Genomic DNA, 17031 nt, shown 5'->3' with positions numbered 1-17031 from the left:
GTGGAGAGTGGAAAGCTTCAAGTTCCTCTTCGTTCACATCACTGACAATCTGAAATGGTCCACCCACACAGATGGTGTGGTGAAGTAAGCGCAACAGTGCATCAAACTTCTACAGATGCACCATTGAGAGCTTCCTGTCAGGCTGTCTCACCACCTGGTATGGCGTCTGCACCACCTGCAACCGCAGGGCAGGAGGCACACTGTCCGCACTCCAGGACACCTACAGTCCAAAAAGATCATCAAGGACAACAACCACCTGAGCCATGACATGTTCACCCCGCTATCATCCAGATGGCGAGGTCAGTACAGGTGCATCGATGCTGAGACCAAGATATTGAAAAACAGCTTCTATCTCAAGGCCATCAGACTGTTAAATAGCCATCACTTGCCAGTCTCCACCCAGTACCCTGCCCTGAACTTAGTCATTGTCACTAGCCGGCTACCACCCGATTACTCAACCCTGCACCTCAGACGCTGCTGCCCTATGTACATAGACATGGGATCACTGGCCACTTTAATAATGTTCACATACTGCTTTACTAATTTCACATGTATATATTCTAGTCAATGCCATCCTATTCAACAACTATTGTGTGTGTGTGTGTGTGTGTGTGTGTGTGTGTGTGTGTGTGTGTGTGTGTGTGTGTGTGTGTGTGTGTGTGTGTGTGTGCGTGCGTGCGTGCGTGCGTGCGTGTGTGTGTGTGTAACACTATTCTATCCTACATATTCTACAGACATAATATTTAGTATCCACATACGGTCCTCATGTCTATACATCCCAACCATCCACCCTGGACTGTGACATTGCTGGTCCTCATATTTATAGATTTGTTAATTCCATTATTTTACTTTAGATTCGTTTGTATTGTTGTGAATTGTTAGAGATTACTGCACTGTTGGAGCTACGAACAGAAGCATTTCACGACACCCGCAATAACATCTGCTAAATATGTGTTTGTGACCAATAAAATTAGATGAGGAGAATAAGTAATAACTCCAGAATGGAAACTGGAACCCCACTAGAGGTCAGTAGATAGCAAATAAATACGGCACTCCTCTCTTCCTCGTCTCTCTCTTCTCTCCTCTTCTCTCCTCTTCTCTCTATGGAGAGGTTTATAGTTTTAAACATGATCCTGCATTGGAACACTCTGTCCTGGGTATTGAGTAACTCCCCTACCTATGCCCCCGGCACTCTAAACCTGTGTGTGCATGTGACTCGTGTGTGTGTTTGTGTGTGTGTGTTACTACCCAACTCCCACTCCCCTGTGGGTTTTTCAAGTCTCCAGATACATCTGTCTGTCAGCTCCACCTGACTAGCTGTGAAACCCTCACAGTCACTTATGACTAGCAATGATGCTGACCTCATAGTCCCCCTCTAATCCTCTAGTCAGTCTCAAGGCAGGCTTACTGGGTCTAAATTGTCACACCGTCACCAGCTGGAATGTCACACTAACACAGAAAAATGGGAGAGAACTGAAAGCAGCAGAGAACTGAATTGGGAGGAGTCAGATTGTCCGAATTGAGTGCGAGAGAAAATCAGAAACCCCTGAAGGAGGAGAAAGATTGTGAAGGAGCTCATCGAAGTAGAATAGAGCTAGAGAGTTCTGTTTTTCTCAGATAGACAAGACTAAACAGTGGTGATGATCACTAAACCACACTGACATATTCTCAGGATGGAGATGATGGGTAAGACCACATATCTGTGTCTCTCTTTTAGATCCAGTCCCTGTCTACTCTCTCTCTCTGTCCTCTTTCTAGCTGCTCACTCACAAAATGGCTTCCAAGGTACGCAGAGGATGAGTCCGAGCCTGACTGTTGGCAAGAGGGTGTGTCCTATGAATTTGCCAGCCTTTTTAATCTGTGGACATTTATTGTGGTAAACGGAGCAAAATGATGCGTCACGGTTAATTGGTCAACCTAAGAGCATTCCATGCTACACTGAGTGATTACTGATGATTGATTTGAGTCGGTTTTCGGACATGATCTTTCATGTGAAACATGTGCACCGCAGAGACATGTGCATCCCAGACTCTGCAATCATGTCTCATGAGCTGTCAGGGGAGTTTTTGTATGTAGGTGTGATTATGTGCGCACACGGTTTGTGTACAGTTTTGTATCTCTAATATGTTGTCTCTGTGTCCCCAGTGTGTCCGATGGGCAGCAGCAGGCTCTTTGGTACCCTGGCCCAGCAGGACTACTACCCAGAGCACCAGGACTCGGACCAGAACCCAGAGGGCCCGGAGCAGGCCAACTCGGACCAGCTGCTCAGAGAGTGTGAGGATGCCCTCCAGAACCGGCCGGCCCAGGCCACACAGGGACCTGGTCTACCTTGCAGATCCAACACACCAGCACCAATACAGGAACCATGAGCAGCAGAACACCTCATCCATACGGGTCATGATGTGGAACATCCTAGCTCAAGATACATAGACCTCTGATGGATGATGGAGTACTGCAGATTACAGAAGCCCACCAGAGCATCTGTATGTCTGAGTGTACAAAACATTAGGACCACCTTACTTATATTGAGTTGCACCCCCTTTTGCCCTCAGAACAGCCTCAATTCATCAGGTCATGGACTCTACAAGGTGTCAAGTGTTCCACAGGGATGCTGGTCCATTTTTGACTCCAATGCTTTCCGCAGTTGTGTCAAGTTGGCTGGATGTCCTTTGGGTGGGGGACGATTCTTGACACACACAGGAAACTGTTGAGCGTAAAAAACGAAGAGTTGCAGTTCTTGACACACATACCGGTGCGCTTGGCACCTACTACCATACCCCAATCAAAGGCACTTAAATCTTTTGTCTTGCCCATTCACCCTGAATGGCACGCACACACAAGCCATGTCTCAAGGCTCAAAAATCTATCTCCTACCTTTCAGCTGCACTGATTGAAATGGATTTTACAAGTGACATCAATAAGTGATCTTAGCTTTCACCTGGATTCATCTGTTTGTCATGGAAAGAGCAGGTGTTCCTAATGTTTTGTACACTCGGTTGGTCTCAAGACTGCAGAGCATGGTACTGCTCAGCGTTCACGATCAGAAATGGGGAGAAGTGTACAACAGTATACGGTTATGTCTACTCTGGTAATGTCAGCTAACTACATTTACACATTACAATTTAGTCTTTTAGCAGACATTCTTATCCAGAGTAACTTACAGTAGAGTTCATACATTTTTGTCGTTTTTCGTACCGGTTCCCTGTGGAAATCGAACCCACAAACCCTGAGATGGAGAGAGAGTTGCAAGCGCCGTGCTCTACAACTTAGCCAAACTGGTCCCTGCTAACAGCTCTCTCTCCTCTCAGCTCTAGGCGAAGATGTCCTCTAGAAGCTCTGATCTGGGCTGAGAGGAAGTACCTGGAGCAGATTCTCAGTTACCGCCCTGACATCCTGTGTCTTCAGGAAGTGGACCACTACTACGACACCTTCCAGCCCATCCTGGCCAGCCTGGGCTACCACAGCACCTTCCTGCCCAAGCCCTGGTCCCCCTGCCTGGATGTGGCCAGCAACAACGGCCCTGACATCTGTGCTCTCTTCTACCGCCGCTCATGCTTCAGCCTTCTCCACACCACCTGCATCTCTCATCCATGATGCTGCCTACTAATCAGGTGGCCGTCGTGCAAACGCTGTGTTTTTATTTTTATTTTACCTTTATTTAACTAGGCAAGTCAGTTAAGAACAAATTCTTATTTTCAATTACGGCCTAGGAACAGTGGGTTAACTGCCTGTTCAGGGGCAGAATGACAGATTTGTACCTTGTCAGCTTGGGGATTTGAACTTGCAACCTTCCGGTTACTAGTCCAACGCTCTAACCACTAGGCTACCCTGCCGCCCCAGTGTTGCCGGGCGACAGGCCAGAGGCTGTGCATGGCCGTGACCAACCTGAAGGCGTGACTCACTTGAGGAGCAGCTGGGAGAGGCTGAGGGGTGCCCGGGAGGGGCAGACCTGCTGCAGAGCCTGAAGGCTATCACCTCGCAGCCGGCTGGCTTAGAGCTGGGGGAGGGAGTGGGACAGTGGGGGTGCCTCTGATAGTGTCTTTAACGCTGAAGCCCTCGGAGGACATGTACAGGCTTTTTTATCTCCTCCACCCTGGGTCTGGACTCAGCCTATAAGCTGCTGTGTGCAGATGGGCAGACGGAGCCGGTCTTCATTACCTGGAAGATCCGTCCCTCAGGGGAGAGCTGCAGTACCCTGGACTACACCTGGTAGTCTCACGGTGCTTTCACTGTGGATACCCTGCTGGACATACCCACTGAGGAAGAGCTAGGACCTGACCGCCTGACCGCCTACCCCTCAAACCACTACCCCTCCGACCACCTCTCACTGCTCTGTGATGTCAGCTTCAGGGAGCAACCCCATAGGCTGATGTAGGCTGCCTATCACAGAGGTATCAGCCAGTAGAGTCACAGTTCAGAACAATGAAGGAAAAGTGACTGGATGGGTTTGTGGTACAAGAGAACTGAATTCTTATTTTACTTGACCTGGTGGTGAGATTAGATTTTAGACTTGACACCGGGGAGTAGTTGTTTTTTGTATATATTAAAAACCAGCACTTGCAGAAACATGACTACCTCCAGGGGAAAAAAGTTTCTGGCATAGGTGTGATGTTATCCCTCTTGATTATTTCTTTATGTAAAGGGGGAAACTGAAGAATAGGATAACATCAATCCTGTGGAAAATTATATAACTCTGCTATTTTCCGTGCTGTGGCAGCTAGATGGCCAGTGAGTACAGAATAAATAAATGTCCTGTGTATTTATTTTAGTGTTTGATACTTTGTGTAGCTAGTTATGTTAAGATTCTGTATCACCTTCGCCCAGGCTGAATAAATGCTTGAGCATCAACATTCAGTCAAATGACTTTTGGGAATAAATGCTCACACCTCACTTCTAAAGCCTTTTGTTGGCCATTTAGTCTATAGAATAGCAACAATCAGAAACACTGCCATGTAGTGTTGACCAGGGGTTCTCAAGTGCTGTGTTTAGACACACAGCCTAATTGTGATCTTTTATGCACTAATTGGTCTTTTGACCGATCACATCAGCTCTTTTTCAGAGCTGATCTGGTTGGTCAAAAGACCAATTAGTGAAGACAAGATCAGAATTGGGCTGCTTGTCTAAATGCAGCAGTGGTGTAAAAATACTTCAAAGTACTACTTAAGTCGTTTTTTGGGGGGTATCTATACTTTACTATTCATATTTTTGACAAATTTCACATTTACTTCACTACATTCCTAAATAAAATTATGTACTTTTTACTCCATACATTTTCCCTGACACCCAAAAGTACTTGTTACATTTTGAATGCTTATTAGCAGGACAGGAAAATTGTGAAATTCACACTTATCAAGAGAACATCCCTGGTCATCCCTATGATCTGGCAGACTCACTAAACACACATGCTTCGTTTGTAAATGCTGTTGTGCCCCTGGTGTGTGTGTGCCCCTGGTTATCCATAAATTAAAAAAGAAAATGGTTGCAGTCTGGTTTGCTTAATAAAACATTTGTATACTTAAGTACATTTAAAACCAAATACTTTTAGACTTAAGTAGTATTTTACTGGGGGGACTTTTACTTAAGTCACCTTAATAGAAAATATCTTTACCTTTTACTCAAGTATGACAATTGGGTACTTTTTCCACCACAGAAATGCAGCTAAAGTGGGGACCTGCAGGGCAGATATGTTAAAATATATATGAATATTACTAAACAGGTTAAACAAATTGTCTCCGTGGAATAAATTCAGTGTAATACAAAATGTAATCTACAATTTATGTTTTTGCAGCATTCATGTGCTAGTCGAAATTAGGAAACTCAAATGTCCGACTTGCTAACTGGTTGAACGCGGCACCACTACAACCAGTTAGCATGTTGGAAATGTCAGAGTTGACTCGTTCCGACTAGCATGTGAACACGGCAATAACCCTGGGCAACATGGGCCTGGGAGACTCACAGGGATATTGGTAACCACAGTACTGCACACGTCATTTATTCCCCCAAAATAAAATGTAGTTTAAGCTTTAAAACTGACTCATGGGCCTCCCAAGTGGCGCAGTGGTCTATGGCGCTAGAGATTCTGGGTTCGAGTCCAGGCTCTGTCGCAGCCGGCCGCAACCAGGAGACCCACAGTTTATTTTGGGGGAATACATGACGTGTGAAGTACTGTGGATACAATTGGCCCAGTGTCGTCCGGGTTAGGAGAGGGTTTGGCCAGCAGGGATGTCCTTGTCCCATCGCGCACTAGCGACTCTTGTGGCGGGGCGGGCGCAGTGCACGCTGACACGGTTGCCAGGTGTACGGTGATTGCTCCAACACATTGGTGCAGCTGGCTTCCGGGTTAAGTGGCATTGTGTAAAGAAGCAGTGCGGCTTGGTTGTGTTTCAGAGGACACATACGCAAATTGGTGAAGTGAAATGAAAAAAATAAAGAACGGAAAAGTGGTGTGTGCATATGTATTCACCCCCTTTGCTTTGAAGACCTATATAATATCTTGTGCAACCAATTACCTTCAGAAGTCCCATAATTATATTGCACACAGGTGGACTTTTAAGTGTCACATGATCTGTCACATGTTCTCAGTATATGTGTGTGTGTGTGTGTATATATAGACTGCTCCAAAAAATAAAGGAACACTTAAACAACACAATGTAACTCCAAGTCAATCACACTTCTGTGAAATCAAACTGTCCACTTAGGAAGCAACACTGATTGACAATCAATTTCACATGCTGTTGTGCAAATGGAATAGACAACAGGTGGAAATTATAGACAATTAGCAAGACATCCCCAATAAAGGAGTGGTTCTGCAGGTGGTAACCACAGACCACTTCTCAGTTCCTATGCTTCCTGGCTGATGTTTTGGTTACATTTGAATGCTGGCGGTGCTTTCACTCTAGTGGTAGCATGAGACGGAGTCTACAACCCACACAAGTGGCTCAGGTAGTGCAGCTCATCCAGGATGGCACATCAATGCGAGCTGTGGCAAGAAGGTTTGCTGTGTCTGTCATCGTAGTGTCCATAGCATGGAGGCGCTACCAGGAGACAGGCCAGTACATCAGGAGACGTGGAGGAGGCCGTAGGAGGGCAACAACCCAGCAGCAGGACCGCTACCTCCGCCTTTGTGCAAGGAGGAGCAGGAGGACCACTGCCAGTGCCCTGCAAAATTACCTCCAGCAGGCCACAAATGTGCATGTGTCTGCTCAAACGGTCAGAAAAAGACTCCATGAGGGTGGTATGAGGGCCCGACGTCCACAGATGGGGGTTGTGCTTACAGCCCAACACCGTGCAGGACGTTTGGCATTTGCCAGAGAACACCAAGATTGGCAAATTCGCCACTGGCGCCCTGTGCTCTTCACAGATTAAAGCAGGTTCACACTGAGCACGTGACAGACATGACAGAGTCTGGAGACGCCGTGGAGAACGTTCTGCTGCCTGAAACATCGTCCAGCATGACCGGTTTGGCGGTGGGTCAGTCATGGTGTGGGGTGGCATTTCTTTGGGGGGCCGCACAGCCTTCCAAGTGCTCGCCAGAGGTAGCCTGACTGCCATTAAGTACCGAGATGAGATCCTCAGACCCCTTGTGAGACCATATGCTGGTGCGGTTGGCCCTGGGTTTCTCCTAACGCAAGACAATGCTAGACCTCATGTGGCTGGAGTGTGTCAGCAGTTCCTGCAAGAGGAAGGCATTGATGCTATGGACTGGCCCGCCCGTTCCCCAGACCTGAATCCAATTGAGCACATCTGGGACATCATGTCTCACTCCATCCACCAACGCCACGTTGCACCACAGACTGTCCAGGAGTTGGTGGATGCTTTAGTCCAGGTCTGGGAGATCCCTCAGGAGACCATCCGCCACCTCATCAGGAGCATGCCCAGGCGTTGTAGGGAGTTCATACAGGCACGTGGAGGCCACACACACTACTGAGCCTCATTTAGACTTGTTTTAAGGACATTACATCAAAGTTGGATCAGCCTGTAGTGTGGTTTTCCACTTTAATTTTGAGTGTCACTCCAAATCCAGACCTCCATGGGTTGATCGATTTGATTTCCATTGATAATTGTGTGATTTTGTTGTCAGCACATTCAACTATGTAAAGAAAAAAGTATTTAAGAATATTTCATTCATTCAGATCTAGGATGTGTTATTTTAGTGTTCACTTGATTTTTTTGAGCAGTATATATATATATATATATATATATATACCTGTTCTGAAAGGCCCCAGTCTGCAACACCATTAAGCAAAGGGTACCACCAAGCAAGCGGCACCATTAAGACCAAGGGGCTCTCCAAACATGTCAGAGACAAAGTTGTAGAGAAGTACAGATCAGGGTTGGTTTATAAAAAAAATATCAAACTTTGAACATCCCACGGAGCGCCATTAAATCCATTATTAAAAAATTGAAAGAACATGGCAACACAACAAACCTGCCAAGAGGGCCGCCCACTAAAACTCAAGGACCAGGCAAGGAGGGCATTACCATAGAGGCAACAAAGAGAACAAAGATAACCCTGAAGGAGCTGCAAAGTATTTGCCCATAGGACCACTTTAAGCTGTACACTCCACAGAGATGTTCTTTACAGAAGAGTGGCCAGAAAAAAAGCCTTTGCTTAAAGAAAAAATAAGCAAACATGTTTGGTGATCGCCAAAAGGCATGTAGGAGACTTCCCATACACATGGAAGAAGGTACTCTGGTCAGATGAGACTAAAATTGAGATTTTTGGCCATCAAGGAAAATGCTATGTCTGGTGCAAACCCAACACCTCTCATCACCCCGGGAACCACATCCCCAAAGTGAAGCATGATGGTGGCAGCATCATGCTGTGGGGATGTTTTTCATCAGCAGGGACTGGGAAACTGGTCAGAATTTAAGGAATGATGGATGGCTCTAAATACAGAGAGATTCTTGAGAGAAACCTGTTTCAATCTTCCAGAGATTTGACTGGGACAGAAATTCACCTTCCAGCAGGACAATGACCCTTAACATACTGCTAAAGCAACACTACTGGTTTAATGTGAAACATTTAAATGTCTTGGAATGGCCTAGTCAAGGCTGGTATAAGTTTGAGAACCCCTGGTATAGACAATAGTATTAGCAGCAGGATGGCATATACTGCTATGTCAGCATATATTCACAGGGACTTTTGCCACGTAGTGAAAGTGGACACTTTTAAGGGGACATAAGTGTTTCCAATGACCATATCGTGTGATTTTTAACCAATTATGAGTAGGCATGGCCAACTAATTGTCATTAGATTTTTTTTTATTACTACAAACAATGTGCCATCTTCACATATGTTGATGTTGGGGTGGTACTGGAGATGAATATAACACAGAAAAAGTTCGAATTTTCCCTATTTATGTAAAACCAGATGTGAGCATTGCGAGACCAGGTTGGTTTAATGAGGATACAGGTGTTTTGACCGGTGGACCGTTTTCACCTTTCAGCCCACTTGTGTAGCAACCATTTAGACGCTTGTCAGGGTCCAGGCCTTGCAGCCGTACAGGAACCTCAGCTTCAAAAAATGTACAGTATACAAGACCAACTAGATCCAACTGAATATTTGTAACTATTTGAAAGCGATTCAGTGCCAACAAGCATTGACTGAGATGAGATGTTTCTATTCATGTTAGTTTTTATAATACATTTCAGTTTAAATCTACATCAATACAGCGAGTACAAGAAAATAGCATAAATGTGGAATATACTATCTAGATTGGTCTTTTCTTGACACAAACATCCTTTCGCTCCCATTCCTGAACAGTAAAAAAAAAGAAACACAAGAGAACATTGAGTGTTGAGGGACAGTGCTGTGGGGTACTACTGCCCGATAGCCATACAGAGACTGAGAATGGGAACCAACAAAGTCAGATGAAAAGCCAAAGCAAAGATTCCAACTATGATACAAAAGAACTGCAGTTGCATCGAACTTCGAATACATCATACGTAACCTGCTGCAGAGTATCAAAAAGGTATTACACAAAGACGTTCCTTATATTATGTTTTTGATTTTAAAAAAGGATTTTCAATTTACAATCTAAGGCTTGCCTGTTGTTTGAGTTCCAACGAGCTTCTAAAGAGTATGTATACAAAGTCCCTTTTCCTCTCGTGTCTTCCTGGTTTTCTGATACGGAGGTCACTACAGCTCCAGTTTGAAGACTAGCTTCCTGGTAGCTAGGCGCTTCAACTGAGGTCCAGTTCAGAGCTCTCCTACTCTGTATGGTCCAACAGCTCCACTGCCCAGTGAGAGAAGGATGGGAAGTGAAGACTCCACTTCAAACAGTGTCAATATGGAGTCAGTAGCCCTCGGGCCTCAAGTTCTCAAGATTCAGGGGCCACTGGGTTCTGTGCCGACTCCGAGGCAGAGGGGTCCTCCGGGCTGGACTGGGAGGGCTCCGTGCTCGCTGAAGGAGGGGATGGGGTGGACTCTGGGAGGGCTGTGGGGGGTGAGATGGCCTCTTTTACAGGAGGTGTAGTGGGGGTTGGTACAGGGGTGGTGATGGCAGTGGAGGGAGGGGGCTGTGGTATACCTACAGGGGAGGCCGCAGGTGGCTGCTGGTTGGGGGGCTGTCTCACAGGCTTTGCTAGTATGAGCGGAGGGGCTGGTTTCTGCATTATCTGGAGCGTGGCGGGTTTAGCCGGCACGAGCTGGGTGACTGGTTTGGCCTGTATGAGCTGGGTGACTGGTTTGACCTGCACGAGCTGGGTGACTGGTTTGGCCTGTATGAGCTGGGTGACTGGTTTGGCCTGTATGAGCTGAGCTAGCTGGCCTGAGAGCTGGGCTGAGAGGTTGCCCTGCGTTAGCTGAGCTAGCTGGGCCGCCGGGATAGTGATGATGGTGATCTTCTCTCCGCTCTTGGCCCCGGAGGGCATCATGGTGGGCAGGGTCTGGATCACCAGCTTGGGCCCGCTGGCGTGGGTGTTGCCCAGGGTGATGGGAGCCTGGGTGGTGAAGACGGTGGAGGAGTTGAGGGTCATCTGACCCAGCGTCGTCGTCATGACCATGGGCATGGCCAAACGCATGGTCCTGTAGACAGAAACAAAAACAGATTTATTCATTCCAAATGAGTTCACTGTGCATTTGTATGAAGATGTACACAGAGAGAATGCATAATTATTTCATGACTAATCATGCTTCACCTGTTGCCGGACGCAGCGGGGACGACAGTGACGTAGCTCTGCTTTGTCTGGGTGGAGGTGGCAGGGTCAAGGGTCAGGGTCTGGACCGCCCGGTGGTGCTCAGAGGGTTCCCCCTCACCCTCCTCGCCCTCTTCATCCCCGTCATCGTCGATCACCCTGATGTTCTTGGGCATGTCTTTAAACTGGTAAGCCAGTCTCTGACCCTCCACCTTTGCTAAGATCCCCCGCTGGTAGTAATACCTAGACAGGGACAACCCTACCAGTCAGACGACTGCACTTACACTCAGAATACAACCCAAGATGTAATTTAACAGAAGTGTCACAGCCTAGCATGTATTTTGAAAAGGGGACTTTAAAAGGGTCAAATGCATGCATTTTAAAACAGGCATTCTAGCCAAAATTTAGAATGTCATTAGTCATTCCTTAGCATAAAAGTAGTAAAGATATGTTGGGTCAACAACAGCCAGCCTTACTCACTAACCATATTGAGGAATTGCCTATAAAACAGAATGGTATCCCGTGGTTACCTGAGTGCTCTGCCCATGGTCTCGTAGTTCATATCAGGTTTGTTCTTGTGTTTGCCCCACAGTTTGGAAACCGCCTTGGAGTCCACCAGTTTGAAGATGCCCTTGTCCCGCTGCATCCACTTGATGTACCTGGGACAGGTGTTCTTGTCCTGGAGGAGATCCAACAGGAACTCCCATAGGTAGGTGGTGCTTCCTGGAGGACAGAGGGAGAGAGAAGACCAACATCATTCTTAGAGGACCTCTCACACAGGCTGATTCCTGAATCAGCCTGTGTGAGTTGCTAGCTTGAGTGTGAGTTGCTAGCTTGAGTTGCTCTACGTAGAGAAGCATCCCTTCATGGGCTTGACAAACCCTAGCCCCTGCTGTGTGGGGTACCTTTTCCCTCTCTGGGTCTCTTCCTGATCCCCAGGTCAATGGTGCAGTTGGTGTCAGGCTGAGGCTGTTGTGTCTTCGACTTCCTTCCACCTGCAAGGAAACAAACAAAACAACTTAGTACACTTCCTATAGAGGACCGAGCATGCCCCCATTCTCATCAACGGGGCTGCAGTGAAGCAGGTTGAGAGCTTCAAGTTCCTTGGTGTCCACATCACCAACAAACTAAATGCTCCAAGCACACCAAGACAGTTGTAAAGAGGGCACGAAAAAACCTATTCCCCCTCAGAGGACTTGGCATGGGTCCTCAGATCCTCAAAAGGTTCTACAGCTGCACCATCGAGAGCATGGTTGCATCACTGCCTGGTATGACAACTGCTCGGCCTCCGACCGCAAGGTACTACAGAGGGTAGTGCGAACGACCCAGTACATCACTGGGGGCAAACTTCCTGCCATCCAGGAATTCTACACCAGGCGGTGTCAGAGGACGGCACTAAAAATTGTCAAAGCCAGCCACCCTAGTTATAGACTTATCTCTGCTAGCGCACGGCAAGCGGTACCGGAGCGCCATGTCTAGGTCCAAGAAGCTTCTAAACAGCTTCTACCCCCAAGCCATAAGACTCCTGAACATCTCGTCAAATGGCTACCCAGATTATTTACATTGCTGCCCCTACCCTCCCCTCTCTGCTACTCTGTTGTCGTATCTGCATAGTCACATAACTCTACCTTCATGTACATACTACCTCAACTAACTAGCACATTGACTCTGTATCGGTAGCCCCTTGTATATAGTCTTGCTATTGTTATTTTACAGCTGCTCTTCAATTACTTGTTACTTTTATCCATATTTTTTTTTTAACTGCATTGTTGGTTAGGGGCTCCATTTCACTAAGGTCTACACCTGTTGTACTCTGCGCATTTGACTACTAAAATTGTATTTATAATATACAACTTTTAATACTGGGTTGGACTCGGTGATCAACACAGAGACAGATAGTACGAAAGCATTTGGTTGGTGTTGGAGGCAGACCTTTCTTCTTCTTGGCTGAGGGAGGCTCGTAGTCGGGGGGTATAGGGAAGCTGTCCTCCTCCATGGGCTCACACTCTGTAGACACCTCCACCACCGTCTCCATCATCACGTCCTCCACTGAGACACGCACAGAGACAATAGTTCTCATTATTACAACCACAGAGCAGTGAGTCAACTCAAGACTGGCAAATGGTAACTGACAGGTTACACGGCTAAAAAATTAAAAAATAAACAGTCGGCATCATGTCCTACCCACTTGTAATGCCTAGTCCCCAGCAAGGCCAGTATGGGAGGGGTTGAGTGGTTACCTGTGTTGTTGCGGTCTCCATGGAAACTGCTAGGGGAGTCCATGTGAAGAAGGGCCTCGGCCGCTTCGAAGGTCTTATCAAAGCACATGGTGCCCCCGTGTGATGACACCTCTACTACGACAACACAGGAGCGATGAGGGAAGAGGAGGAAGGAGAGAGGTTAGAGAAGTGAAAATCCATTTTACATTTCAAGTCAATGTAATGTTCATTCAACTAGTTTATTTCAATGATTATTTAACCATACCGCCTTATGGCTGGGGCCCTACAACCACAGACACCACAAACAATACCCATTGGAAACAGTTAGCTGGGCAAGACAGCTGTTGTCTTTCTGTAAAAAATGAGGGGTGGGGCGAAGTAAACCTGTACTTTTGAGAAAAGGGTAGTAAACTGTATAGCCTTTATCACATTTTTTTCCCCTTTACGACCCTCCTCCCATTCCATGTTTGATCGTGCATAGCAACAACTGCCTACAGAAGTAGTTTCATCTTTAGGGTGGTCATTGGTCAACATCCAATAAAACTGTCCACTCCCTCAAGCATCAATGGCTTCTGTCATTCTTCCAATGGGCTCAGCTTATACATCACCAGATGTCCTTTCTTGATATGGTCATGGATGGAAACAACACTGTCCCACTACTACTCTGTGGCAATGTCAACTCTTAAGGAGCTAAGTTATGTCTAACACACACACTCCTCTTGCCTACCTCTCTAAAGCGATGATTAAGCATCCAACCCTTGCACGTCTCTCTCTATCGACACAATCCAAACCCTCCATCTCACTGCTGAAACACGTCACTGGCCAACCTTGTACCCCCACCTCTCCCACCACAGCCCTCTCACCTGTCTCCACCACCTCTGTGACCACCTCCTGCTCGTCTCCCACGTCCTGCATCAGGTAGGTCCCGTCATCGTAGACCAGCACCTGGGCAGCGTAGCACTGCTCCACCTGGGCACTGGGAACCTCCTCCACCACCACAGCAGGATACTCCTCCCCATCCTCCCCTATTACTGTCTCCACTATCTCCTGCACCACCTCCCCCTCCTCACTCTGGAGAAAGGACAGAGAGACACATTGAGGGAGGCGCAAGCTGAAAAGTCCATTGTGTGTATGTTTGAACATTTAATTATTTACTCCACAAAACTGCCGGACAGAGATGCCGTGGTCACCAGACAAACAAGTTATTTATTGGTTCACTTCACAATATTGTTCATGTTGATGAGATCAGCCGTGGTCCTACTGCTTTACATTTAAAATGGGCTTCTGGGTTGCGCTGGTATAGCAAGTGAAATACCTTTTTGTATGGGGAAGGTTAGGGCCAGGCAGTGGTGGGTATACGTCGTATACTGACTTATTTTTCAGTGGTCATTGCATATACTCATGTCTTAATCTCCACGAAGAGTTTCAAAGTAGTGTAGTGGAGGTATACGCTGTATTAATTAATAAGGCTGATGGAACAGGTCAGAATGTTTAGCTTAAAATGTTGATCAACTATTAAATGTGCATATGGAGGTAGGCCTACGCACAAAAGTTCCAAAATGAAATTTGTGGGAAAACACTGTTTCATGAACAGAGATGTAAATATCAGCTAGAAATTTAGAAAGAGGGTAGATCTTAAGATGCAACAACTATCATGGGTTGCTAATATGACTAGCATAATGCCTTTGTCTGCTAAACAATGAAAGAAAGTTGATTTGAGAGCCAATAGAACAGGAGAGTGCACATGAAGTCTTTCTAAAATAATTGCCTCCACGTTTCTATGGTGAGGTTTTGGCTATAGATTAAACATGCCTAAGCAAGGTAAGACATGCCTCAGAATATGAAGTAAAACACCCAGGTTTCAAACAAGTCAGGAACAGGAAAAAATATAGTAATGCTAACAGCCTTCTGGTAGATGGAAAGGCTTTTGCAAAAACCTTCTTAATTAAATGTTAACTACCTACAAAGTAGATTATGCCTACCTCCCAGAATGATATCATGATTATTAGCATCAATCCAATGGCCATTTGTTTTGCAAACTCCATCGCATGTGCACTACAGAAAAAACAATGCTAGGTGCCTGTGCAGTTTAATATAAGGGTAACTAGACTCAAATCTATATTTCTTCAATTTTTCCCAGACCTCAAATTTGTCTCCTGGTGTGGTTTAAGCATTATTGTGGGCTTGGAACATCCAATTTTGTTTTTCTATTAGTGTGAGAGAGAGAACCTGAATCAAAATTAAGAAAATAACTTAAGACCTGTGAATTTCTGATTCAGTTGACAGCCCTATTTATCTGTTTCAATAGTAGGCCTATTATTAGCCTACTTGCACAGAAGTTTGGGTTAGCCTGACTGAAAAAACTATTTGGGAGTTATCATTTTAGGTTATTCAGAGTGCCACTGTTTGTCATATACTTTTTCCAAATAGGCCAACTTTCCTTCACCGGACAGGCTGTTAGGGTAATCCTGGTGATACTATCTGGTGATACTATCTTACCTGCTCAGTCTCTTCCATGACAGTGACGTACTCCACCATATTCCCTCCACCATCTGCCACCACAACAGAGGTCATCACTCATTCCTACGGGAATAAAACAGTTTCAGGAAGGGAACCTGAGCCACCCTCTTCCCCATCACAGACTAGGAATAGTTCTGTATCGGGCCCTAAAGTAAGTACTAGTATCTTCTTCACTGCTAACTGAGAAACTAAACTAACAGTAACGTAAATGTATCCAACATAATAATAGTGCGAAATTGATCATTTGAAAACCTTTTTCAGGACTAGTACGGAGCAAACAGTGCACACTGTATAATCCAATACTTGCTGGTTCGGCCATCACGTTCACAAGCGTGCACCAATGTTTACATAATTTGAGACGTTTCCGGCCTGTACTGTTACAAACGTTAGCTCTAGTTACCTAGCCAGTAACGTTAGTTAACTGTACATTGACTGGTATATACTGTTAGGCGTGTGTTCTACGTTGTGTATGTTATAGAGATGAAATAGAAGCAAGTTAAATAACGTTAGCTAGCTTGTTAGCGGCCAACAGACTAAAATAGCGAACGTTAGCTAGATGGTTTGTTAGCTAGCAACGCTAAAGTTGGCTATCATATGGCCATATTTGCCCGATAAATATCACATATCCAATAATGGTATTGTGTAAAATCTCGCAAAATAACGTCCCTTACCTTCGTATGTTGCTTTTCCTGCGGTGGATAGCTTCACGCTAGGCCTAACGTTAGCTGTGTAAACTAACTGCTAGCTATCCAAGTTGACCAGACCGACGTCGACTTGCTCCTCAATTGAAATACTCGCAACTGTTTGCAAGCTAGCTGTAGCAAAATTTAGATTTTTACTGACAAACAATAATAAAATGCTGTATATTGCATTTGTTTACGTTAGTTCTGTTTTACAGGATGTTTCGATCTCACTGCTTTCCTGCGCGCCGTCTCTTCGCGGAGGGAGTCAGGTCAACCTCCTGGAGCCCGAAAGCGAATGACACATTGGCACTGATGACGTCAGAGCTACGAGCCCCTGGCTTGTGGCTCCAGTCGATACAAAAACTCACTGGTCGATAAAGCCCTTTTCAGAACACTTCTGTAAATAGAAATGGCTACAGGAATACATCCATTGTGATTACTGGACGACTGCTGGTGTATGTCATAACTAA

At 45.9% G+C, this 17031-nt stretch overlaps 1 protein-coding gene and 1 pseudogene across 2 annotated transcripts; one reads left to right on the top strand and one right to left on the bottom strand.

Moving 5' to 3' along the window:
• Positions 1–3818: 3818 nt before the first annotated feature.
• On the top strand, positions 3819–4971 carry LOC135571732 (nocturnin-like; annotated as a pseudogene).
• Positions 4972–9619: 4648 nt separating this feature from the next.
• On the bottom strand, positions 9620–16852 carry LOC115129460 (ETS-related transcription factor Elf-2-like). Of its 2 annotated transcripts, none has more exons than XM_029659821.2 (9): positions 16550–16852; positions 15858–15941; positions 14222–14429; positions 13380–13493; positions 13072–13188; positions 12045–12134; positions 11670–11862; positions 11143–11382; positions 9620–11029 (listed from the first exon to the last, which is right to left on the bottom strand). In XM_029659821.2, exons 2-9 carry the CDS (start codon positions 15930–15932, stop codon positions 10324–10326), a joined length of 1743 nt encoding a protein of 580 aa, XP_029515681.1. In that variant the 5' UTR covers positions 15933–15941; positions 16550–16852; the 3' UTR covers positions 9620–10323. The 2 variants fall into 2 exon arrangements, with proteins under 2 accessions (XP_029515681.1, XP_029515683.1); XM_029659823.2 differs by having other exon boundaries at positions 13380–13490.
• Positions 16853–17031: the final 179 nt, after the last annotated feature.

Source organism: Oncorhynchus nerka, linkage group LG5 (genome assembly GCF_034236695.1).
Source record: "Oncorhynchus nerka isolate Pitt River linkage group LG5, Oner_Uvic_2.0, whole genome shotgun sequence".
Taxonomy (NCBI): domain Eukaryota; kingdom Metazoa; phylum Chordata; class Actinopteri; order Salmoniformes; family Salmonidae; genus Oncorhynchus; species Oncorhynchus nerka.
The sequence above is the reverse complement of the archived record's forward strand: the minus strand, read 5'-3'. Positions and strand labels throughout refer to the sequence as shown.